General features: G+C 41.5%; 1 protein-coding gene across 4 annotated transcripts in view; it reads left to right on the forward strand.

Annotated features, from left to right (window-relative positions):
* Positions 1-24,173, forward strand: part of LOC129176783 (disks large homolog 5-like) — a 52,685-nt gene extending 28,512 nt beyond the window's left edge. For 2 of the 4 annotated variants that reach the window (XM_054767180.1, XM_054767181.1), the window contains 23 exons: positions 517-649; positions 724-848; positions 925-1,100; positions 1,237-1,340; positions 3,688-3,780; positions 5,010-5,873; positions 6,249-6,372; positions 6,520-6,658; positions 6,765-6,880; positions 6,991-7,074; positions 8,300-8,462; positions 11,062-11,224; positions 11,293-11,426; positions 11,492-11,656; positions 13,285-13,468; positions 13,894-14,042; positions 14,160-14,330; positions 17,690-17,886; positions 17,959-18,102; positions 19,491-19,618; positions 19,801-19,910; positions 20,465-20,574; positions 23,426-24,173. In XM_054767180.1, coding sequence (XP_054623155.1) covers positions 517-649; positions 724-848; positions 925-1,100; positions 1,237-1,340; positions 3,688-3,780; positions 5,010-5,873; positions 6,249-6,372; positions 6,520-6,658; positions 6,765-6,880; positions 6,991-7,074; positions 8,300-8,462; positions 11,062-11,224; positions 11,293-11,426; positions 11,492-11,656; positions 13,285-13,468; positions 13,894-14,042; positions 14,160-14,330; positions 17,690-17,886; positions 17,959-18,102; positions 19,491-19,618; positions 19,801-19,910; positions 20,465-20,574; positions 23,426-23,529 — 3,880 coding nt within the window. In that variant the 3' untranslated portion in view covers positions 23,530-24,173. Of the gene's footprint in view, positions 1-516; positions 650-723; positions 849-924; positions 1,101-1,236; positions 1,341-3,687; positions 3,781-5,009; positions 5,874-6,248; positions 6,373-6,519; positions 6,659-6,764; positions 6,881-6,990; positions 7,075-8,299; positions 8,463-8,690; positions 8,763-11,061; positions 11,225-11,292; positions 11,427-11,491; positions 11,657-13,284; positions 13,469-13,893; positions 14,043-14,159; positions 14,331-17,689; positions 17,887-17,958; positions 18,103-19,490; positions 19,619-19,800; positions 19,911-20,464; positions 20,575-23,425 lie in introns of all 4 variants that reach the window. The other 2 variants (XM_054767179.1, XR_008569499.1) reach the window with 2 other exon arrangements.
* The last annotated feature ends 314 nt before the right edge of the window (positions 24,174-24,487 follow it).

Here is a 24,487-nt window from a genome sequence, read left to right on the forward strand (position 1 = left end):
TTTGAGCGTTTTTGTTGTACTTCCTTAAAAATAGTGAATCGCTTCTGTCATATAAAGTTCACTCAGTTTCCAGTATGTCCTTAAAATCAGCAGCCTGTCATAAAGGTTTTTTGCATACCTTTTTTTGTTGCAGTAAATTCTTAAAAAAAGAAGGGCACTCTTTTCGTATAGAAGATCTTTGACAAGCATTTTTGCAGCAGTTCCTTCAAAACAGTAAAGAGCTGCTGCTTTGTAGAGGTGCTAATATCAGACTTTTTTGTCACCTGGTGGAGGATTTAGATCACCCTCCAATCATTTTTGACATGGGAACCAGATTGTAATGCTTTTATGTTATCAGAAAAAAAAAATCCAAATCCCAACCTAATCTGCACCAAAATGTAGGGGTTTCTTCCTTGGCCCATGCCTCTCTATTTTGCAAACATTTTTGGAAATGTTAAAAAGCATTTTTGTGTAATCCTGCTCACTGACTAATATACAGCAAAAAAAATAATACTCATTTTTTTCTGTCTTCCGCAGGGAAAAAATGGAGGATCAGTTGGAAAAGGAGGCACGGTTTCGTCAGCTGATGGCTCACAGCTCACACGATTCCGCCATCGACATGGACTCAGTTGAATGGGAGACGGACGTCGTAGAGTTTGAGAAGCGCAGAGTGAGTCAGTCATTGAATGAACCAAATGATTTTTTGCTTTTATATTCTATTAACTTTGTTTGTTGAAATTTCAGGACATGGATTTGAAAGCACTTGGCTTTGATATCGCAGAGGGGGTAAATGATTCTTATTTACCAGGAGACTGTGGGGTGTTTGTCAGTAAGGTGGACAAAGGAAGTCTGGCAGAGGGCAGATTGAGGTAAACGTCCGATCCATTCAAGTCCATCCAGCGTTGAAGTAGAGTTGGACGTGTCAATTCGTATGCTTCTGTGCAGAGTGAACGACTGGCTGCTGAAGATCAACAACGTGGACTTGACCAACAAGGACAGGAAGCAGGCCATCAAGGCGGTGCTGAGTGGAGAGGGCGTGATCAATATGGTGGTCCGCAGGAGGAAATCAGTGGGAGGACGCGTCGTCACGCCGGTACAGATAAACCTTGCTGGACACAAAGGTAAAAACTAAAAAAAAGGCTGTGTTCACAGACAAACACAAGATACTTGGTGCAAATGCACCCTAAATTTGCAATAGAATATGTCTGTTATTGACGTTAAGATTTAAAAGACTTTTAATGACATTTTCCCTCTCAGAATGTGGCATCGGCGTGGAGAGTGGAGTGTTTGTTGCCTCGCTGGCGCCCGGCAGTCCAGCCGTCAGAGACAATGCTCTCACAGTCGGGGACAGGCTGATAGCTGTGAGTATGCAACCGGGAGGGACATTTCTGGGATTTGGAAAGGTCATTTTGTGCCCTCTGCTGGTCAATGTGCTGTAAAGCTGTGCAAACTGAGTCAGCTGTGTACAAAATCAAAGCAAGAACCTTCTCTTAAGATGAAATACAAAGTACATGGCCCTGTGTGGAAAGAGTGATTTCCCCCCTGTTAAAACATAACTTAACTGAGATTAATTGAGATCTATCAGTCTGGAAAAGGTTATGAAGCTATTTCTAAACCTTTGGGACTTCAGTGAACCACAGTGAGAGCCATTATCCACAAATGGCGTAAACATAGAACATCTTGATAATCCCCAAGACCTTTGGGAAAATACTGATGAGACAAAAGTTTTTGGAAGTTGTGTGTCCCATTTCATCTGGCATAAAAGTAACACCGCATTTAAGAAAAAGAACATCATACCAACAGTAAAATATGGTGGTGGTAGTGTGATGGTCTTTGGCTATTTTGCTGCTTCAGGACCTGGAAGACTTGCTGTGATAAATGGAACCATGAATTCTGCTGTCTACCAAAAAATCATGAAGGAGAATGTCCAGCCATCTGTTTGTGATCTCAAGCTGAAACCAACTTGGGTTCTGCAGCAGGACAATGATCCAAAACACACCAGCAAGTCCACCTCTGAATGGATGAAGAAAAACAAAATGAAGACTTTGGAGTGGCCTAGTCAAAGTCCTGACCTGAATCCTATTGAGATGCTGTGGCATGACCTTAAAAAGGTGCTTCATGCTGGAAAACCCTCCAATGTGGCTGAATTACTGCTTTTAATACAGTCAGCCCCCACAAACTCACAAATAAGCTCCTCACACTTGGCCTGTCACCCCTCCTCTGTAACTGGGTGTTTAACTTTCTAACAGGCAGGCCCCAGTCAGTCAGAGTCCACAATCGCACATCCAGCTCAAGAATTGTGAGCACTGGGACCCCACAGGGGTGTGTGCTGAGTCCGCTCCTCTACACGCTCTTCACCTATGATTGCGTGGCCTCCCAGAACAACACCAGCATCATTAAATTTGCGGATGACACTACAGTCATCGGACTGATCACTGGTCGAGTTGAAACATCATAGAGAAGAGAGGTGGCGGACCTCATAGCTTGGTGTCGTGATAACAATCTCCTTCTCAATACAGAGAAGACCAAAGAGATGATCATTGACCCAAGAACAAGGGAAAAGGAGCCGCATAAACCCCTGTTTATTGATGAGACTGAGGTGGAGAGGGTGAAAACCTTCAAGTTCCTTGGCACACACATCAGCGAGGACCTCACCTGGTCTCACAACACCCAACAAATTATGAAGAAGTCCCAAAGGAGACTGTACTTCCTGAGAAGACTGAGGAAATTTGGCATGTCCACCACAATCCTGAGTTGCTACGACAGATGCACTATGGAAAGTGTCCTTACCGCCTCCATCACTGTTTGGTACGGTAACTGTACAACACGTGATAGGAAGGCACTCCAGCGGGTGATCAAAACCTCACAGAACATTGTTGGGGCAGCCTCCCCTCACTGCAAGACATTTATAAATCTAGAGTCCTCTGCAGAACACACAACCTCATCAAGGACAGCACACATCCACAACACTCATTATTCACACTCCTACCGTCAGGCAGACACTACAGGAGTTTGAAGTCCAGGACCACAAGGCTGGCAAACAGCTTTTACCCACAGACCATCAGGCTTCTCAACGAAGCACTCACACACGCCGCACGCAACACACGCACACACTCATAGCACTTTATTTATTTATTTATTTATTTATTTGTATTAATGTCTCTTCTGTTGTTGTTGCTTAATTTATTGGTATTTATGTTTCTTATGTTCTTATTCTTTCTTGTGTTTTCTTTCTTTTCTTGGGCGAATGAACAGAATAAGAATTTTATTGCATAGTATAACTGCCTGTTTTACTATGCATATGACAATAAAACTCTTGAATCTTGAATCTTGAATTACAACAATTCTGCAAAGATGAGTGGGCCAGAATTCCTCCACAGCGCTGTAAGAGACTCATTGCAAGTTATTACAAATGCTTGATTGCAGTTGTTGCTGCTAAGGGTGGCCCGACCAGTTATTAGGTTTAGGGGGCAATCACTTTTTACACACAGGACCATGTAGCTTTGGATTTATTTTCTCCCTTAATAAAAAATAGTTTCATTTAAAAACTGCATTTTGTGTTCCGTTGCGTTGTCACTTAGTAATATTTACATTTGTTCGGGCTGAAACATTTAAGTGTGACAACAATTGCAAAAAAAAAAAAAAAGAAATTAGGAAAGGGGCAAACACTTTTTTACACAACTGTATATATATTTTTTTACATTTCAGATTAATGGCATCTCACTAGACAACAAGTCACTCCCCGAATGTGAAGCTCTTCTTAGGACCTGCCGCGAGTCCCTCTGCGTCTCCCTTGCCAAGGTGATGACTTCTAAGAAATTCAAGCATGCACCAGTACAGTGAGATGACATCTTTGATGATTTTCCAGTAGTTCCCGAAAAAGAGCTGAGCGCTCCTCAAGGTCAGGGTTTATTTATAAAGCACATGTAAAAACGGTTCATGCTGCCCCAAAGTGCTCAAGTGATCAAGAAAATTAAATGCTATAAACAGGGTCTTTAACTTGCCTTTTTGTAGTAGTTCCTGAAAAACAGCACAGTGCTGTTGTCACATAGAAGATCTATGACTAGCGTTTTTGCAGTAGTTCCTGAAAAACAGCAAAGCGCTCCTGTCACATAGAAGATCTATGATTAGTGGTAGTGGTAAGACGGTCTTTAGCTAGCGTTTTTGCCTTTCTGTCATATACAAGATCTTTTTCTTGTGGTTTTTCAGTAGTTCTTTAAAACAAGAAGAGCACCACTGCCACATAGAAGAGCTTCGAGTAGTGTTTTTGAAGTAGTTCCTTAAAAACAGCATAACGCTCTTGTTGTATACAGGATCTTTTGTGTGTTTTTGCAGTAGTTCCTTAAAAACAGTACTGCACTTCTGTCCTATAGAGGGCCTTTGACTAGTGCTTTTGCAGTACTTCCTTAAAACAGCAGTGACTGGTACCGGACTGTGGGTCATTTATTTTGAGTGGCCAGATTCTCTCTGTTACATCCGTCTCACTTGACGCATGTCCATTGTGCGTGTGCTAACTTTATCTCATGCCGCACTATTTATAGTATTTTTACCATTTTTCTTTCACCTCATATTTGGTGTCAAATGCTGATACTATGTGGGAATGCATAAAGGTAAGTTTTGATGACTTATTGAGTGCTAATGTGCACATTTGTCTCAAGTTAATTCATGCTAGCACACAGCCTTTTACCACACACGTCAAACAGCCATGTAATCATCTCTCTGGAAAAACTTGGCTGGAACTTGAACTGGTGGATGGTGGGTCGGCATTCATTTTGTGCTTTTAATTTGATGTTATTCATGTCTTAGTTTTACACAATACATAATAAATAAGATAAATTAGATCGCTATAATGTACCCCACTGACATAGAAGATCTATGACTATTGTTTTTGCAATAGTTTCTTAAAACAGGCATTGCACTTCTGTCACATACAAGAACATTGACTTGCATTTTTGCAGTAGTTCCTTAAAAACAGCAGCGCGTTCCTGTCATATAGAAAATCTTTGACTTTTTTTTTAAATTCTTGACAGTTCCTGCCACAGAGTTGCTCTGGCCAGAGTTTATTTGAAAGTGTGAGGGACTCAGCCCCCCGTCTCCAACCCTGCGACGTGCACGCCAGAAACTGCCGCAACTCCAAGCACACATGCTCCAAGCACAACTGCTCCACGCAGACCGACAGCTGCAACTGTGAGAAAGCGTGCCACAACCCAGTCGACCTGGATGGTGGTTGTAGTGTTCGCCAGCACAAACCCTTTTCCAAAGATTCGCTGCACTCCCGCAGTCCCTCAGAACCCCTGCCAGAGTTGTGCTACAGGAGGCAGAATTCCCACCATCGCCCTTTTGCCTTCACTCCTGTGCTCGACGACTGCCCTCCTCCTTCGGGGAAGGCTGGCGGAGGCACGTGGCCCAAAGTCATTGTTGGAGCATCAATACCGGAGTGTGCACAGCTCTCCATCTACAAGAGAACCAAACAAAGGAAGTCCATCTTTGACATGAACACCTTTAGGAGACCGGATGCTCCCCCAAAACTGGACTACATGTCACTTTCCCAACTGTCCAAACACTCACCGCAGAGCTCATTCGTGGACTCTACACAAGCTCCGCCTACCCCGCCAGCCAGGAGTGATTCGTTCCGGTTCAAACATTCCCAACAGAGCAGCTCGGCGTCTGAGTCCACTCTTCCGGCCTCTCCGACGAGAGGGACCAGTCCTGTCATGGAGGGAGAGACTGGGCAGCAGCTCTACTATGCCGCCGCTCCTCAAAGAGAAGGCAAGATGCAAACGGAGGAGGACAGGGCTCAACACAGGGAGCTCGAAAAGAGAAGGTACCGGCCAAAATCAGCACCGGCGCGGGGACGAAATGTGACTCCTTTACACATTCCCGTTCCAATGCAGGTACGAGGATAGAGCCCACAGCCAAACATACCCGTGTAGTACAATTAATCTAATATTATTACATATTTAATAACATTAATTAATTAATATGTATCTAACATATGTTTAATATTACTCGTAGATATTAATTCATTAAATTCAGTACAGCTGCTTTTCTAGTCAAATAAATCCATATAATACAAAATAAATAAATATATTAAACATTTTAAAATAAAAAAATAAATTAAAATAATACAAATCTAAAAAATAATTTAGAATAAATATAATTTATGTATGTTGTAATACACTAGTCTGTTGCTCAGCTTTTATCATAATTCGACTGTGAGCTGTAACTTCTATCAGTGTGCAGTTAACTTTTTTCCCCCCCTCATACAGGTTCAAAGTTTCTCTAATGATGAGCATTCACCAGAGCCGATGGACCTGTTACGCTTCTCCCCAATGCGAAACAATCGGTACAGCATGCACTTTGCGCCACCCAGCTACAACAGTGTTGTGACACGTAAGTCACCAGGACGTCCCCGCCTGTTATGCCAGTGCCTGCCAAAAGTTTGGAGACACTTTGTCATCCAATATAAAACAAAACTATACCCAGACTTTTGACTGGTACTGCTTGTTGTAGTAGTTTGTTTTGGTTTGCTCCTTAAAGATTCAGCACAGCGAGGTTTAGCGTCATGCTCAAACAAGACGGCTGTGACAAGGAGCCCGGTTTACACCACCTGGAGCCACGAGACCAGCAACTGTCCCCCAGCACCCACCTCAAATGTGCACATGTATTCACCCGCAAGGTGTGTAGTTTCTAGCCCAGATTCATCATATTTACCCTGAATTCATTATTAACAGTTTCTACAGAAGGTAAATGCGTCTCCCACTCTAACCTCTCTCCGCTTTTAGTCCTCAGCATCAAGGTCGCCACAGTGTGGACCTCAACCACAAGCTGGCTGGGGATTCTTCCGAGAGCAACTCCAGCCAACCACCGCACAACACACACTCCCTCCCCTCCAGACTAGGTATATAACAGACGTCCAACTTTTGAATCCAGTTTAACCCCTAAAATGCCAAATTTCCATTTCTGTTCTGTTTTGCAGTAATTGGTCATTTCTGTGGTGTTTTTTTTTAGGCTCCCTTAGTGCATTGCAGTTCAGGGCAGAGCGTATCAAGATTACGCCAATTCGTTATCCAGGCTCCACTGGATCTGACAGAGGTACTGAATGTGTTTACGAGGGTTGGGCATCAAGTCTTGAGTATTGACGGGAAGTGGGGCTAACATTGCGATTCTCCCTGGATAGTTTCAATGTTTTTATTTCAATTCCTAGTTTCAATGCCCACTTCACTGACCGGAAGAAATATCCGTGAACACAAGCGAAGAAGAAGAGGCCAAATAGTTTGGCTTAATGTCGTAAAAAAAGAGTGGTCGCGTCAGTGCAACATTTGCAACCCAATGATATCATGCAAAGGAGGGTGCATGACTGAGTACCTCGTCTTTGATGTGCTACGCAGGACTTCCTCTAAGAAATCAGAATCGGGGAAGTCCAACAAAAAATGACATCTGTCTCATGCCAATGTAACCAAGGGATTCAGGATGCTAGCTGATGTGGAAGTTTGGTGAAAATAAAGGACGGGAGCTACGGCTATGGCTAGGCAAGTTTATCATTTGCACAGTTAGCAAGAGTCAAGGGACCTTCTCAACTCACATGACACACTTACGGCCATCAAAATAAGAGCGCTTTAGGCTATATACTGTTTGCTTGTGTTAACAAAATAAGGGTGTCATAAAAAGTAGCTAACACCAACATTGAGGCAGCAAACAAAGTATACTACTTTTCAACAAACATATTTTGTGCAAGTGTACTCCTGTAAAAAGAAACTTTGTAACATTTATATTCAAGTTGAATGCTTTGATATTTATATACTGGTTGAAAATAGCCTGTAAGAAATTCATAGTAAATTTGATAAAAAGTTCATATCATTTAACAATTTATAGAGGAGTTCAGATATTTAATCCAAAAAGAACTCTGGTTAGTGCCCTCTAACTTTTATGACCCCGCCTCCTTAAAAGCATTGGGATCGAAAATGGTTAGGAACCGGAATCCAAACCATGCCCAAACAACACAGTCTGAGAATAAACATTACAATACTTTACAACACTCACCTTATTTATTAGTAATGTATTAATTCTTCATTAGTGAATAAACTATCTACTAACTCTGTTCATTATTATGCATTCTTTGTTTTTTCCCCTTTAAGAAAATTGGTAAAGTGGTTAAATGATGTTAAACACATCAATGATTGCTAAGACATGGGAGAGAGGTAGGATTAAATAACCTCTGCTTCTTCCTACTCCTTTTCAGATATGTTGATGTACTTCAATGTAACTTTATGAAACATATTTGTAATGAAATAAACAATTACCAAACTCCCACATCCAGGCTCCTGCTGTCATTCGGAGTGCAGCTCCCCGACGACACCTCCCAAGTCCCCCGTGACCCTGGATACGTCCTCCTTCGCCAGCAGCCAATCCACGAGCTCCATCTCCACCCAGCTCAGGATATCCATCAGCCCCGTTCCGGTCGGTGACGGCCGGAAGGATGGGTAAGGCGGCCCCCTTACCCGTCGTTCAGCCACCATCTCTCACTAGGCTGCCTGCCATTCGTCTACACCTTTGTCCGTTTTGATGATGTGCCTCTTAAAGCAGTAAACAAAACCTTGTCTTTTGTGATTGATGTGCTTCTTCTCCGCTTTCCTCTCTGCTGCTGCTGCTGCTCATTTAAACCTGCGATCTGTCTTTCCTCTCTCTGTCTTTCTTCGTCTTCCTTTCAGATTTGTCTCTAACACCTCCGTCAGGCATCAGCAGGCAGTGAGGCCTAAATTCCTCTCTTTACGGTACTTGAGGTTTGTTGTGTTGCAAATATACGCACTGGTTACACTTTTTACATGGCTTTGAGTTGTATGTTCCATACGACTTCCCTGTTTTGACACTGCCAGGACCACTGTTGCATGTCCACTGCTTTGGAAACACAATTATGGAGCGTTCAAGGCCGCTCATGTCAGAAATATCAAACTTGGCACTTGTGAGGTCGTTCACAAAAATTGTGGATGACTGTCCGCTACATTTACTTTCATATTGGCTGCCTTGGTAATTGTTTAAAATACATTTGGCTGAACTATATCCACTACAGTAGAGCATTCAAAGTCAAGCATTTTTATTTATTCATTAACATTTATTAACACAAAATAAAGCTTAAATAAAGCTGAAGTAAATCTACTCGCATTCATAAGACACCAGACACCAAGAGAAGGTGTACGCATAGCAATTCTGTCACCTAATGGCATTTTATAGGTATTGCTGGAATTATTCTTGGTGATTTTATAGTCTCTTTTCTCTAATTGCTGTGGGTGACGCCATTGTTTGGTGTGTCAAATATAACACCATTGTTGCACTTGTGTTTGACTGATTGCACGACTAGTTGCATGTTGCACTTGATTTCCCTGTTTTGATACTTTGTTAATGTCTTCAAATGAGAATCAAGCTGCCTTCCAGACTGTTCGGAACCTAGGAAGTCCATTTGGAGGTTACAAGGCCCAACCTTAAAGCATTCCAGGAAAATGGAAACAAAAAACATGGCTGACCGACCGCTCTCACCTCGTATTTTCTTTCTCCAAAGTCGCTCAATTTGTTCCGTGAATTAATCTTTTCCAGGGTCAAAATGATGCCATCATAAAAATCTATTTAATTGTTCAGGCAATGTTTTAAGTAACATTTTTAACATTTTTAAATAAACCTCAAATCAAGAAGAGGTACTCACGCCAGACACAGAAGGTGTAAGCAGAGCAATGCTGGCACCTAGTGGAAGTTAATGTGTATTGTTGGAATATTACTTTACATAAACAATATACTGTACAGTCGTCCCTTGCCACACTGCGGTTGAAATTTCGCACCTTCAATCTCTGTCACGGTTTTTCAAACATTAATTAATAAGTCATGCTCTTTTGTGGTGGAATAATGCCTATTATTAGTCATAAAATATGCATATTGAAGTTAATGCTTCGTATTTTGTGCCCATTGCATTGTCAAGCATAAAAATGTCTAAATGAACTAAGATACAAATACAAGAAATTAAGAAGCCACATTAAAATTGTGATTGTAGTATTCTAAATTGGTCAATAGGTGTCAGTAATTGTTTGGTGAGACAAGCACCTGACTTGATCACTGTAACAGCAGGCTTTTATTGCAAGTTTAAATTATCTCACAACAATCACAATAATAATAATCATGATTATCATAATAATACGGCCAACTGTTCCGGTCGTAATCCAGCTAAAAGTCATATCTGAACCCCCGACGTCACTTCCTGTCCACACGACTGGAAGACACTTATTGCAACACACAGAAGCACGAGTCTTATTTATGTCTTAAATGTATTATTTTCTCTGATTAAATTTACTTTATTGGGAGGGGGTGTCACAAAATCTCGCAAGATTAAAACGTGACAAGATTTCTTGTTCAGAAAAAAAATCATATCAATTAATTAATTATTCACGCAATCAATGAAAATGAAGTTGATAATTTTGTCAGCCTCAATGTATTGCCATGCGCATGTGTGTCTGTTTTCTTCGTTGCCCACCTCCAATCTGGCAGGAAGAGGATTCACTCTGTGCATTGGTTTAAGCACCTTGGCACGTTTGTTCCATAGAACAACGGCATGAACGTAGTGAGACTTTTTGTCAGTCATCCAGTAAAGGTGACTATATAGGGATGTTATTTTATGTCTAGAAGGCTCTAATAATGCTACAAACCATATTTAGAAGGTTGTAAACAGGTTTTCTATGCTCCCACTACGAAGATATTTCATTTATAAGTAAGGAATCCTACTTTGTGGAAATTCACTTGTCACGGTCGGGTCTGGAACCAGTTAATCGCGATAAACAAGGGATTACTGTACTCCTATGTTTGTTGTCTCTTCATGCTTTTAAAGTATGTTTCATTGTTGTGTGAGGTCAGATTCATGCATCTCAGTTTACGCCTAGTAGAACACCAACTCTGAGTGGTGTTTTCCACGTCAGAGGAAGGAAATTTCTGATTTCCGAGTCTTTTGGAATGCAGCATTAAAATGCTGCATCACATTCAGACATCAACACGCTGTGCATTCTATTGCTGTCTTTCAAGTAAATATGTTCTTTTCCCTGTGAGGCCTTATCTGGAGGAGCCACGTAACGTGACTGTGCAGAAAGGAGCGGAACCGTTGGGGATCTCCATCGTGAGCGGAGAGAACGGTGGCGTGTTTGTGTCCAAAGTGACGGCGGGAAGCATCGCCCACCAAGCTCATTTGGAGTACGGAGACCAGCTCCTAGAGGTAGACTCCAGTCTCCCTTTTGGTTGATTTTGTCACTTATTTATCTGACAAATGTCGTCTGTCTCCAGTTTAATGGAATAAACTTGCGCAATGCAAATGAGCAGCAGGCGCGCTTGGTGATCGGGCAGCAGTGCGACACCGTCACCATCTTGGCTCAGTACAATCCTCACATGTTTCAGCTGGGCAATCACTCTCGATCAAGGTATTAGTTAACATGAGTTATCAAAAGCAACAATGCAATTTTCTGACGTCAAACTCTTACCTCAGCTCTCGGATGGAGTCCGTCAACAACCAGCCCGTCCCCCAGGACAGCAGCGCCAACACACCAGATGACCGCTCCGTTGGCGACACCCTCAGCGAGCAGGATGAGGGCACCATGACGCCCCCGTCCAAGCAGACCACTCCGGCCACCAGCCCTCACAGCTCCTTCAGGTAGGACACACTGGTCGTAACATTAGATACACTTGTAGTGCACTATACATCTATACCAGGGGTCTCCAAAGTTTGTTTTTTTTTTCCCACTGACGGCCACATACTAAAAAATTAAAGGCTGCAAGGACCACTTTGTAAAACAACACATGTAGATATGCTAAGATGTTTTATTTATATATATATATATATATATATATATATATATATTATATATATATATATATATATATACACACTGTATATATTTCAAGAAAAAACTGCATTACAGTTTTGTGATATAGGTGAAAAAGCCTTTTAGGATGAACTTCAGCCTATGCTCTTTTTCACATTTTTGTGTTTTTTTTGTTTTTTATTTTCCAAATATTTAAACTATCTTCTTATATAATCTTTGTAATTTTTTCATTTTGTGAAGTTACAACTTTATTGTTTTTGTTTCTTTCTCATAATATTACAGCTTTTAACTTTGACAATGACATTATTTTTCCTTACAATATTATAAGTTTATTCTCTCAAAATTACAACTTTTTTTGGTTAGAATAAGACTTTATTTCTCAAGATTTTGACTTTATTCATTCACCTATTTTCTATGCCGCTTAATGCTCATTAGGGTCGCGGGGGTATGCTGGAGCCCCTCCCAGCTGACCTTTGGCAGAAGGTGGGGTACACCCTGGACTGGTGGCCAGCCAATGGCAGGGCACATATAGACAAACAAGCATTCACACTCACATTCATACCTATGGACAATTTAGAGTCGCCAATTAACCTAACATGCATGTTTTTGGAATGTGGGAGGAAGCCGGAATACCCGGAGAAAACCCACGCATGCACGGGGAGAACATGCAAACTCCACACAGATCCCCAATGGAGATTCAAACCTTGATCTTCCAAATCTCCTGACTGTGTGGCCAACATGCTAACCACTAGGCCACTATGCAGCCCGATTTGGACGTTCTCATAAAATTACAGCTATTTTTTCAATTTCTGCAGTTTTATTTTTTATTTATTTTTTACATTATTTTGTCTTGTCCAGCCAGTGGGGCAAATAGTGTTGTTGAGCTAGATGCCCTTGTAGGCTAAACAGATTTGCTCAGCCAGGGAAAAGTGCAAGATACTCTTCTCCTGTTGCATAGTTTGTGTTTGACTTTATTTTATGTTTTATTGTAATGCAAATTTGGTGCGGCCGGACCAGAGCAGGAGGTGATGGAGAAGAGACAGAGGGGGGAGTGTGGGGACAATACAGAGAGAGACATCAGCAACAACAAAAGGACTACATAAGCAAATGTCTATGACAGCCATAAAGTCTATTCAATAGAAATAACAAGGTCATATCAACAGCCACAGTGATAATACTGTATTGATACAGTTATACTTGTTAGTGGCAACAGTAGTAATGAATATATTAACCATAATGATAATAAGATTGACAATAACTGTTAATAATCTTATTGCTGACATCAACACCACTTTAATAAAAATAATATAACAATACCATGGACAAATCAGTTATGTGGTGAAGTATGTACTGTAAAAAAACAGCCGTTGGCAGCAAATGGCCCCCACGCTGCACTTTGGACACCTCTGCTCTATACCATTGCAACCACTATTTTTTTTTCCCCGCTCCCCTGCAGGCTTCCCAGTTCAGGTTTGCGTCGGACTGCCGAGCCCAGACTGGTGAAGTTAAGGAGGATCCAGGCGGAGCTGGGAGTCCATATCTGCGGAGGAAACCTTTACGGCATCTTTGTGGAAAGCCTGGATGACAACAGTCCTGCCAAAGCTCCTGACGGCCTCCTTCCTGGAGACCTCATACTGGAGGTATCTTACCTTTTGCTCTGTATTATTTACTCTAATCCCATTTTGTACTAGGGACAATCTGCCCTTGTGGACTGGCGTTTTTTCAATACATTTTGGTTTGCATATGTGTGTGCGCGCATGCCATATCATAAAATAAAAGTGCCAACAGCTGCACAGCCTGCTCGTCTATGTCGGCGATCCATGGCGGCAGTTCGGACTCGCCGGGCTCCCAGCCTGCTGGCCCCAACGTGGAAGTGTGGTGCACATGTTTTTGAACACTTCAAACAGAAAAAGATGAATGTATAAGATGACAGCAGCATGCTGCCATTTTTCAGTAGAGATGAGAATGAGAACTGTACCGTTGTACCCTATTTTGTACCACCACAGAATGACTGACTGTGTAGTGATTCACTTCGCAAAAAGGTGTCATTTGTGTCTGCCAACAGTACAATGGCATCAGCATGAAGAACAAAACCAAGGAGGAGGCTTACATCGAGTTGATAAAACCAGCTGAAACTGCCACTTTTAAGGTAAAAAACTGCGCGGATGAGCTCGCCGCTGCCAAAGAGATCCCCGGAGATGGATTTTTCATCAGGTATGAAGTCAGACTTTATGAAATGAGTTGTTGTCACATGTTTTGACAACAATCTACAGCTTAGTTAAGCACTCTTTTCGCTCACGGTAATGCTTTTATCATCATTCTGCTGTTCAGAACGCTTTATGAGAGGGTTGCTGACACTGAGCAGGAGCTAAGCTTTAAGAAGGATGACATCCTGTACGTTGAGGACACCCTACCGAACGGCGCCTTCGACTTCTGGATGGCGTGGCAACTGGACGAGAAAGCGCAGAAGTTGGAGAAAGGGCAGATTCCGGGCAAATACATGTAAGTCTGTGCCCCGTGCTTTCCTGCAGAAGCTAAGGCTTGTAGAGCCACATTATGTAATAATGGTGCAATATGTAATAATTAGGGCTGTCAAAGTTAACACGTTAACAGAAGTTTCCTTTAACGGCGCTAATTTTTTTTGACGAGCAATTAACGTACGCACGTCCTGTTTGAACCTCGGCCCGCACCGTAGTTTGAGGAAAGGCAGCTGCATGGCAGCTGATGTGAAGCCAGAAGAGGGAACAAATATTGAGCAGAAATGGGCATAGAAAAGGATATTTTGATTGGTAAGTTTAGCTTCTCAGCCTCTCTCGACAAGACCAAAGTTATTTGTGTCGCTGTGAGTCGAGTTGTCACAAAGATCGTCACCAGAAGGAAGAAAGAAGTTTGAGTGCACTGCAGGTATTTTTATTGAAACTGCTATGTTTATTATTAGGGCCCGAGCACTAAGCAGTGCAAATCTCATATTAAATTTCACATTAAAAATATAGAGAAATACCTCAATATTGAATAAAGCAAAATTTGTACTTGACCAAAAATCACTCCATACCCTATATTGCTCTCTGGTATTATCATATCTAACTTAGTGTGTGGAGATATGGGGTAATAACTTTAAAAGCAATCTTCACTTGTAATAGCGCACTTTTCCTTTCATGAGGAACGCAACAGGAAAAAGAAGCAAGCAGTGAGCTTTGTATTGTGGCAGGAGTTGTGCACCTAGAGCACATTGCTCACACATTCCTCGTATTGAAGTTTTTGTGCCAAGTTTCAAGGCGGTGAAAAAGATTTTTATGCTGTGTATACAAAGTCCTCCAAATTACTGAGCCACTGCTTTTTCCTTGCTGACTAGCTCGTCCACATCAGACGCTGTCGCTTCCTCATTTTTGTAGAAGACTGAGCCGCTGGGCTTCTGCTCCGCCCCTCCTCCCTCCTCCTGCATGCTCAGAGGGGGGCGGGGCAGAAGCTTACGCACAGTGCAGAATGTTGAGTGACATACTCAAGAGTTACAATGCAAATCCAGTCTACATCGATATATATCGGCCATGGAAAAGGGCAATGTGCAAGAACAATCACACCACTGTGCGCTGTGTTGATTGCTACAAGTACACATGTGGCAAATGCAGAAAGGAGGTGGCGTGGTAGTGCCAAGTATGTTCAGACAATGTAGAGCTGGGGTCTCAAACTCAGTTTACCAGAGGGCTGCAGGGGGTAGAGTCTGGGTGAGGCTGGGCCGCATCAAATATTAGGAGTAGGGCTGGGAATCTCAGGATACCTCACGATTTGATAAGATACATGGCTCACGATAACGATAATATCTTGATGGGGTGAACCAAATAAATAAATAAATTCATAGTCATAGTGTGCTTTTAGCTGAATTCAGCTGGGATAGGCTTCAATTTATCTGTGACCCAATGAGGATAAGCGGTGTAGAAAATAGATGGAATTTTTGCAGCATATTTTGAACCAGAATATAAGCAGCGATGCTGCAAAAAGTGACTATTTTAGTGCAACATAGGTGTAAACAGGATTTTGGTTTAGGTGTCTGACAAACAGTAAAGCTATTTTAAACTCATTCAGAAAACAAAACATCTCAAGTAGATTAACGCTATAAAGTAGAAGCAGAACAAAAATAAATATTTAGAGTAGTTGTGACATATTCACCAGAAAGAGACAGAGAATGACTTGTAAGGTTGAGCAGCACGACAATGTAAAACATAAACTAAATAGATGTCTTTTGAGTGAACAACACAACATTCAATAGAAAAACAAACATTTTCTTACTAGGCACAGTTTTCTCCATGAGCGTGGTAACGAACGAGGTGTCTGTTCATTCCTGTGATGCCGCCCGTCATATTATTGTCAGAGATTTCTTCCATACTGCAAAGTCTAGATAAAGACTTTGCAGTATGGAAGAAGTATCGAAGTATTGTCTTGTCCACTCTATAAAAGCCAAAGTGAGTCCAAACTTTTGATTATTTAACTATGCTGGCATATCTTTACATTTAACTTCACACATACACGTTTTTTTGTTTATCTTCTTCTTCTGTGAGGTCCATGCAATTTCCTGCCGTTCTGTTGAGGAGCTCGTCCTAGATGACATGTAAAATGGTGACTCGACTCAGGAACGGTGATTGAAGTTTATAGAGGCTATATTTTAATAATAATAATGATTTTAAAAAGCATACATGGTGAAAGGTACCAATAATCCATAGGTAGATTTAATATCGCGATAGTTGGATACATAGATATTTTGTCACAACCCTATTTGGGAGTGATGTTGGCTCCTGGTTTGTAAAAAGTTGCTGAACTTACATGTTTAGAGTTGTTTATTGTTCCCCATAGTAGTAGTTGCCCTACATGTATTTATATGTTACATGTTGTGCTGTCATTTTTTTGTGTGTTGGCACCGTGATTGTAGGTATTTTCTGGCTAGTGACCCCCCTGTTCATTTCTCCATGTGACATACTCACTCCTACTTCAGTGGTGGCGTATGCTTGCACCCTATGAGTATCATTGGTTTAACTTAGACCTCGCTGGCCGTGTTTACAGTAATCTTTGATGTCAAGTCGCGCGCAGCAAAATGTGACTTGGCGGGCCCAAATGGCCTTTGGGCCGTGACTTTGAGAGCCACGATGTAGAGAGTTGAAGCACTGAAACGCTGGTCAAAAACACAAACAAGGACATGCCACCATCTCGGCACATGTGAGATTTTTGTAGCCTAAATATGGGTATTTTTATTCTCTTATCCCTTTATCCACATGCTGCACAGATTTGTGTGTTTGTATATTTCATGGCAGTAATTTCTAAGTAAAGAATTCTTGTTTGATTCTTATGCATCAGCAGTACATCTCAGCAAGAAATTGAAAACAAACTGTGTCGACCTCTTCCTAAATACCTCACGACACGTTTAATACCTACATGACATGCCTGGCATAAAGTATACGATATTTGGTAAAAAATAATTATACGTTGTGATCACAAAAGTGGAAGTGTCATTACTAATTGTAAACACAGTGGTGTGGTAAAATATTGTAGTGTAGTTGTAAACATCTATTTCTCTCCAGTTACGTAACAACACACTGATTTATTCTGGTAAAGGCAAAACACCATCAGTTCTTTCAGTAATTGAGTGGAGAGTAGAGAGTAATTGCTTCATTTACAGAACAATGGTGACAAGATGGGCTGTTCACGCCTGAGTTAGGATATTTGTTCAAAACTAATGCAGCCTTGGCTGTCCTTTGGGCATGACAGCCAAATAGCTGGGCTGTGGGACTTCTAGTGGTAAGGGGTAGAATTGGGATTCACCCTTAGTCTGCAGACACCACTTCTTGTCTGAAGAAGGATTGTTGTCTCCTCAGGATGGACCAAGAGTTCTACAGGAGGCATGGGATGGCTGACATGAAAGATGATTGTGGCAGTGGCAAAACCATGTCCGCAGCCGCCCGCAGGTCCTTCTTCCGTCGGAGGTTGAAGCACAAGCGCAACGGCTCCAAGGATGGCAAGGACCTGATGGTGGGGGATGCCATGATGTGTGATTATTTACCCATCACAGAAGGTGAGGTCTCACACAGACTGTGCTTAAAAATATGAAGAAGAAAACACACCATTTGTGTTGTTACCTGCTCAGATGGCGCCAGCCTCCTGTACCAGCGGGTCCGGAAGGTGGAGTGCTTAGCTCCTAGACCGGTGCTGATCTTGGGTCCGTTGGCCGAGGCCAGCAAGGATATGTTGGTGAACGAGGCTCCCGACAGGTTCTGTCGTTGTCTGCCCGGTAAGATTTTTTTTTTAACCAACTTCATTATACAGTCGCTCCTCATTTATCGTGGTTAATTGGTTCCAGACCAGACCGCAATAAGTGAATTTCCACAAAGTAGGTTTTAATATTAATAATTTGAAAATGTTTGTAGTTAGAGCATAGAAAACCTGTTTATTTTAACAGTATTAGCCCTGTAGACATGAAATAACACCCCCATAGTCACCGCTACGCTTGATTTACCCAATATAGTAGACATAATAACAGAAAATAAGCCATGTTAGACATAAATAAGATAAGATAGACTCACACTTTAGCATTGACAGCGTAGTTTATGTAATGTTACTGACAACTAGAGAATCCTACTGTACTGCCGCTGTCTGTGGTTAAGAAGAGACTCACGATGCATTTCAATTGCTTTATTAACAAGCAGAGAACACATGCAGTGAACATTCACACAGGAGCTGTTGTCGGCCACTCTCTACACTGCTAACCAGCTGCTAGCATTCAGCTAACAGTCAGCTCTACCACACACTGATGTCACAAATGTCACTTCCCAGGCACCGCTTCTTAACTCATTCAATACCAAAGACGTAGTTATATGTTTTTATAAACCCAAACGCCTGATCCCAACAATGTATTTATTCGTCTTTTATGTTTTTATGCGTGAGGCAAAAAGAGGTGATGACACAACTCTCCACTACCGGATTTCACTTCAGTGCAATTTTAAGCCATAAAAATGGCCACAAGGTGGTAGAAGTGCATTTGATAAGAGCTTGGCAGAGATCATGTGGATGAAAAAAAAAAAAGGACTGTAAAGGTGACTACAGGGGTGTTATTTCATGTCTAGAGGGCTTTATGTAAAAAAACCCAACGTATACACAAGGTTGTAAACAGGTTTTCTATTCTCTAACTATGAAAATATTCAATTTATGTAAAATTAATTCTACTTCGCGGAAATTCACTTACCACGGTCAGGTCTGGAACCAATTAACAGTGATAAATGAGGGATTACTGTATGCACCAATGGAGGAAAACTGCTATAGATTCAAAAATTCTTTATCACCCATTCTCCTTATGTCTGTGTCACAAGTAAATGTGCACGCAACAATTAGTTTGGGCTTTGGTTATGTTTTGGTTGTGACAACCGCTTATGTCGACATCAGTCAGCCAATCTGAGGGGCGTTGACATAAACAGGTATCGGTGTAGCAAACGGGTAACTTTATCAGTGCTTCAGCCATATTATACTGAGCAGCCAGGACCTTGCATCACAGTTTTCCCTTTTGCTGTTCGACTGGTATCTTTTTATGGTGACATCATCCCAAAACAGAAGAAGGTGGCATTTTTGTCTGACTTCTGAGGCGCATCTTTCTCGTTCCTCAAATGAGATGCATGTCCCTCGCAGAGATCATGAAGGCATCTCAGCAGGCCATTGAGCGCGGAGTGAAGGACTGCGTGTTCATCGACTACAAGCGACGCAGCGGCCACTTTGATGTGACGACGGTGGCGTCCATAAAGGAGATCACAGAGAAGGTAGATTCTTCTCCCCGACGTCCGCCGCGCCATTCAGTGATGCATTATCCTTATTATTGCTTTGACTTGTTTGTCTTTTCACATCCATCCCCCATCCTCCTGTGCTGTCTCTCTCTCTCTCTCTTTCTCACTCTCACTCTTTGTCTCTCTCTCTCTCTCGTGGTCGCCACCTTGTCTGGCAGGACTCTCACTGCTTGCTTGACATTGCCCCTCACGCCATCGAACGCCTTCACAGCGTTCACATCTACCCAATCGTCATATTCATTCGCTACAAAAATGCCAAGCAGATAAAGTGAGTACATCCATCCCTTTTTATGTTTTTTTAATTTATGTCGCATAGAGTTTTCATTGTTTGTGAATGACGGCTGACAAACATGTGCGCACGTTTCTCGTGATCACATGACTGTGCCAACACAACGGGGGAGATCATAAACCACGAAATCTCCTGCCCACCTGCTGCTGTTTTCCAGTGGATGATTGCGGGATCTAACAGTTCCCACTGGACCCCCCCACCAGAAACACACACACACACATTTGTAATCGCACGGGACGGATTAACTCCCTCTGCCCGGCACGGTGCATCCTACTTCCTCAAGCCGCACTCACGCCCACGCCCACTCGTCTGCGGAAAAAAACAACATGCAGGAGATTGATTCCCAGCTAAGCCTTCCCCTTTTCATCAGCTGAGTGCCAGCTGTCCAGGGAGTGGCCGGTGGGGCCTTGTGGCTCTGCTTCCCGGCGTGGGTGGACCTCCTCTCAACCTACTGGGAGTGTCCCGGAAGTCAACCGTGACCAAGGCGGAAATGAGCCATGTATGCTGACCAGGTGTCTCTCCTGTCTCCTCAGAGAGCAGAAGGACCCTCAGTACCTGCGGGATAAGCTCTCCCAGAAGCTCTCCAAGGAGCAGTTTGAGTCGGCCCAGAAGACCGAGCAGGACTACAGTCGCTTTTTCACAGGTGAGCGGAAACCAGTGAAAATGGTACAGATTCATGATGACAATGTTTGGGATTCTAGCACAGCTCCAAAGTGTCTTTACCCTTTTTGCACTTTTTGGGGAATTTGGCCACAATGTACACACGTGTTTCTCTCTTTCTCCTGTGCCTTATAAATAGAGAAAACATGCTAGCACGAGGCAGCTAACAATACACGTAATGGGATTCACCTAGTCCGCCTATAGAGCCCTCTATTAAGCCCTTGCCTTTGGTCTTACCCCTTGTCTTACCACTTACAACATAGGGAACACTTGATTCTCATTACGTCATCACCCTTCACCGCTTTCTGGCTGTGTCATAGCCAGACGACATAACATAAATTCCGTTGTATAAGCTGCTACTTTTTTCTTAAACTTTGAACCTTGCAGTTTATACAGTGGTGCGGCTAATTTATCGCTAAATTCTCATCTTGTGACATCTCCTTTACTTCAGAACTACTACGAATTGTTTAAATAGTGTGCCGCTCGCATGTCAGTAAGGAAACGATAGCTCTTTCTTTGGCAGTGTCAGTGGCGGCCAGTATAACAACATAACAGTCTGACTCACGGTGTCGTCTTTCAAAGAACACTTTACTAGCAGCACTAAATTCATCATACTGCAACTTAATACTCAAAAGGTGTATTAGAACCCGACCAATATATCAGTAATGTAGTCGCTAGCGAGCAATTTTAAAATACAACTTACAGTTAACAGGGTAATGTGGTCGCTATCTAATCATTGTCTAATCATGTATGAAATGCAGTAGATTGCATTGAAGTTAGATATGGGTGTTAGTCAGCTAGTTATAACTAGTGACAACCAACAATTCAAAACATGGTGAATATTTACATGGAGTAGCAAATTACTGAATATCTAATAAAACATGAGTGACGTTACTGTGAAAACCAATAATTATGCTGAATTACTTACATTTACACTAGATGCTTCTTTCAATCTCTTCGAGTTTGGTATCCGAGTCGACTCCGCCTCCCCCTTCCTTTTTGAGGCCGGCAAAATGATCAAGTTCCTTTTCATTTATTGTGTGATTAATTTAGTTATGTATTATTGTCCCAGGCCTAGTGCTCACGAGACATTTTTTTTCCAAATGAGAAATCTTGTCAAGATCTTGTGACACCCCTATTAATTACATTTTTAAAAAAGTAGCGTAATTAATGCATGCCCATCATGTCAAGCCACACTTCTCTGTTATGACAGCAGACTGAGACACAATAGTGTGCCCACTTGAGGCTGCCGCATCTTTATAACTTTATTCTGACCTGAACACAACAACAGCAGTGCAATTCCAACACCGTATACTGTATGTATCTCCAGCTCACACACGTCTCTAGCACCTTTGTCATTGTCACTAGACGACCACAAGATGCATTCACGGGCACATCACAACATCCCAAAGACTGTAAGTGGAACAGTCGTTCCTTGAAATATCGCGCTTCGAATATCACTCCCTTGCTATATCGCGTTTTTTTCTTAAGTTAATTCATTAATAGATTGCTGTGGTAGACTGTGGTCTCTTATTCGTAAAACATATTGAAGTCTTAGTGATGTGGTGTTCTGGTCACTCGGTGGCAGTAATGACACAAAATTGGTGACTTTATCTTACATTATATCAGTGGCTCCCAAAATTTTTACAGTCGCGTACCCCTTTACACATTTGATCTGAAGCCATGTACCCCCTGCTCTTGAACCCTTAACAAGCATAAACCTTTTTATCTTAATTCACTTGAAATATTGAACATAATTACTTGGTTAATTAATTTTACAGTACTTCCAGGTCAAACATTTGTATTTTGCACGGCCACATTTTGATAAAAGTTTCACATGAGCACTAATAAATAGAAAAGTAATCATCCCTACATACAGTATCTTTTATTCCAGTCTGACGCTGGCATCCTTCCATATGAACGGGTTGAATTTGAGCTTCACTTTTTGTCCAGTCACAATGGCTATGGTATAAGTCTGCATTTTAAAGAAAATTGAAGGGGAAAAATCATGATAAAGCAGTATCCAAAGTACAAAAATACATAAAGCCAGCGATAAAGCAGGGATTGGAACACCAATATCTATAAACCCTTCAAGATGAAACAGTCTTAATGCACAAAATAATCATCAAACTTACTTATTTGTACATATAATGCACACAGAGCAAGTCTCCTTTTTACTCCGTTCTCCTTGTACCGTGAGGCGTTCAGTTGCACTGGTAATTGTGAGAGTTAGGCGTTAATTGTTTTTTTTTGTATTCATGTACCCCTTATGACAATTGGTGCACCCTTGGGGGTACGTGCATGCTGTAATTACAAAAAGATTGAATTTATTAACAATGAATCCTATAGCGCGGAAATTCATTTAACGCGGTTGGTTCTGGAACCAATTAATCGCTGTAAACGAGGGACGACTGTATTCTTATCACTTACTAATGTAACTCTTACTGCAGAAGTACAATTTGATGCATTTAGGTGCGCTCAGAAATCCCAGAAAATACAATCACACTCAAAACATGTGAATTCAACTTAAGTTATGTGGTGTCTTTGAACGCAACTCCTCATGGCTGATAATAACGCGATTAAAGTGTGATTCAAATGTTCTGCTACTATTAGAGACTAATGTTAGGCAAATACATTTTCAGACATGTGTAGCTTTTTTTTTTTTAGCTTGACTGAATTTTCCAGTTCATTTGGAGCTGTTAATACATAGAAATATATGTATCTAATTAATTATAATTAATGTATATACTGTAACTACTACACTACCCACTACTACACTTTGCATTCACACCGACTGCTATGTCCCTCCCCCTTCCTCACTTTTCTTTCTGCAGGCGTTGTTCAAGGAGGCAGTGTCTCCTTCATTTGCACTCAGATCGCCGCCATTGTTGAGCAGGAACAGAATAAAGTTGTGTGGATCCCTGACGGGGCGCCGTAAAAAAAAAAAAAAGAACATCCCAGGACATCAATTATGGCATGCTTCAAATAACATCCGACATTTTAACTCTTTCAAGTTCCACTAAGCATTGTCAGCACTGATGATCATGTTATATGCACACTATATTGGATAGTGATGTACTGTACGACACATAGTTGTTTACACTAGTATTTAATACTACTTGAATAAATGCTTTGCTATCTACATGTAGCACTCCTTTTTAAAAAAACAAAACAAAAACACTTTGGACCACCATGCAAGCTAATATTTATGTATATTTGATCAAATCATTCAATTAGAAGACACAGTATATTTCAGTTAATGCTGGCATTGTGAAATGTTTATTTTCATTTGGTTTCATTACGTCCTGCCTTTTTTCTTTTTACGTTTTCTGATCTTCATCATTTCAGTCATTGTGCCGTGCCAAGCTGATATTTATTATTCAGCGCCATCAAAGCTAAACAGCGGTCTGCGTGTTCTACTTCAATTGCCTATTTTATTTTATTTGTGTTCCTAGAGAAAAAGATGTTTTTACTTGTGGTTCATGATTGGTTATCATATTTTAACACATCTTCAACATTTCATCTTCTGAAAGCATTTGTCAAAGTGCAAGTTCTGCATTGATTAAAAAAGGGTACGACTAATGGAATGCATGTTGTTGTTTTCAGTCATCCAGGATATACATGGTAGGATTTCGTATGTCAAGACATACCGTGTGACATGCGGTGAGGTTCATGGCTGGTGAGGCACTGATTCGTGTGGAGGTTTTTTATGTTAATACACGTTGCTCATTAAGAAGATAAGAAAAAAATAATGAAAACATACAGTATACAGTATATACAATAATACAGTATTCCATTTGTTTTCAAATATGGTTTAGTCCCATTCCTGTAGTTCTTTTTTATTAACTGAAAAACATTTGTGTTCTTACCTTGTATCTGTAAATTAAGTACATGCA

The sequence above is a fragment of the Dunckerocampus dactyliophorus genome, chromosome 2 (assembly GCF_027744805.1).
Source record: "Dunckerocampus dactyliophorus isolate RoL2022-P2 chromosome 2, RoL_Ddac_1.1, whole genome shotgun sequence".
NCBI classification, from domain to species: Eukaryota; Metazoa; Chordata; class Actinopteri; order Syngnathiformes; family Syngnathidae; genus Dunckerocampus; species Dunckerocampus dactyliophorus.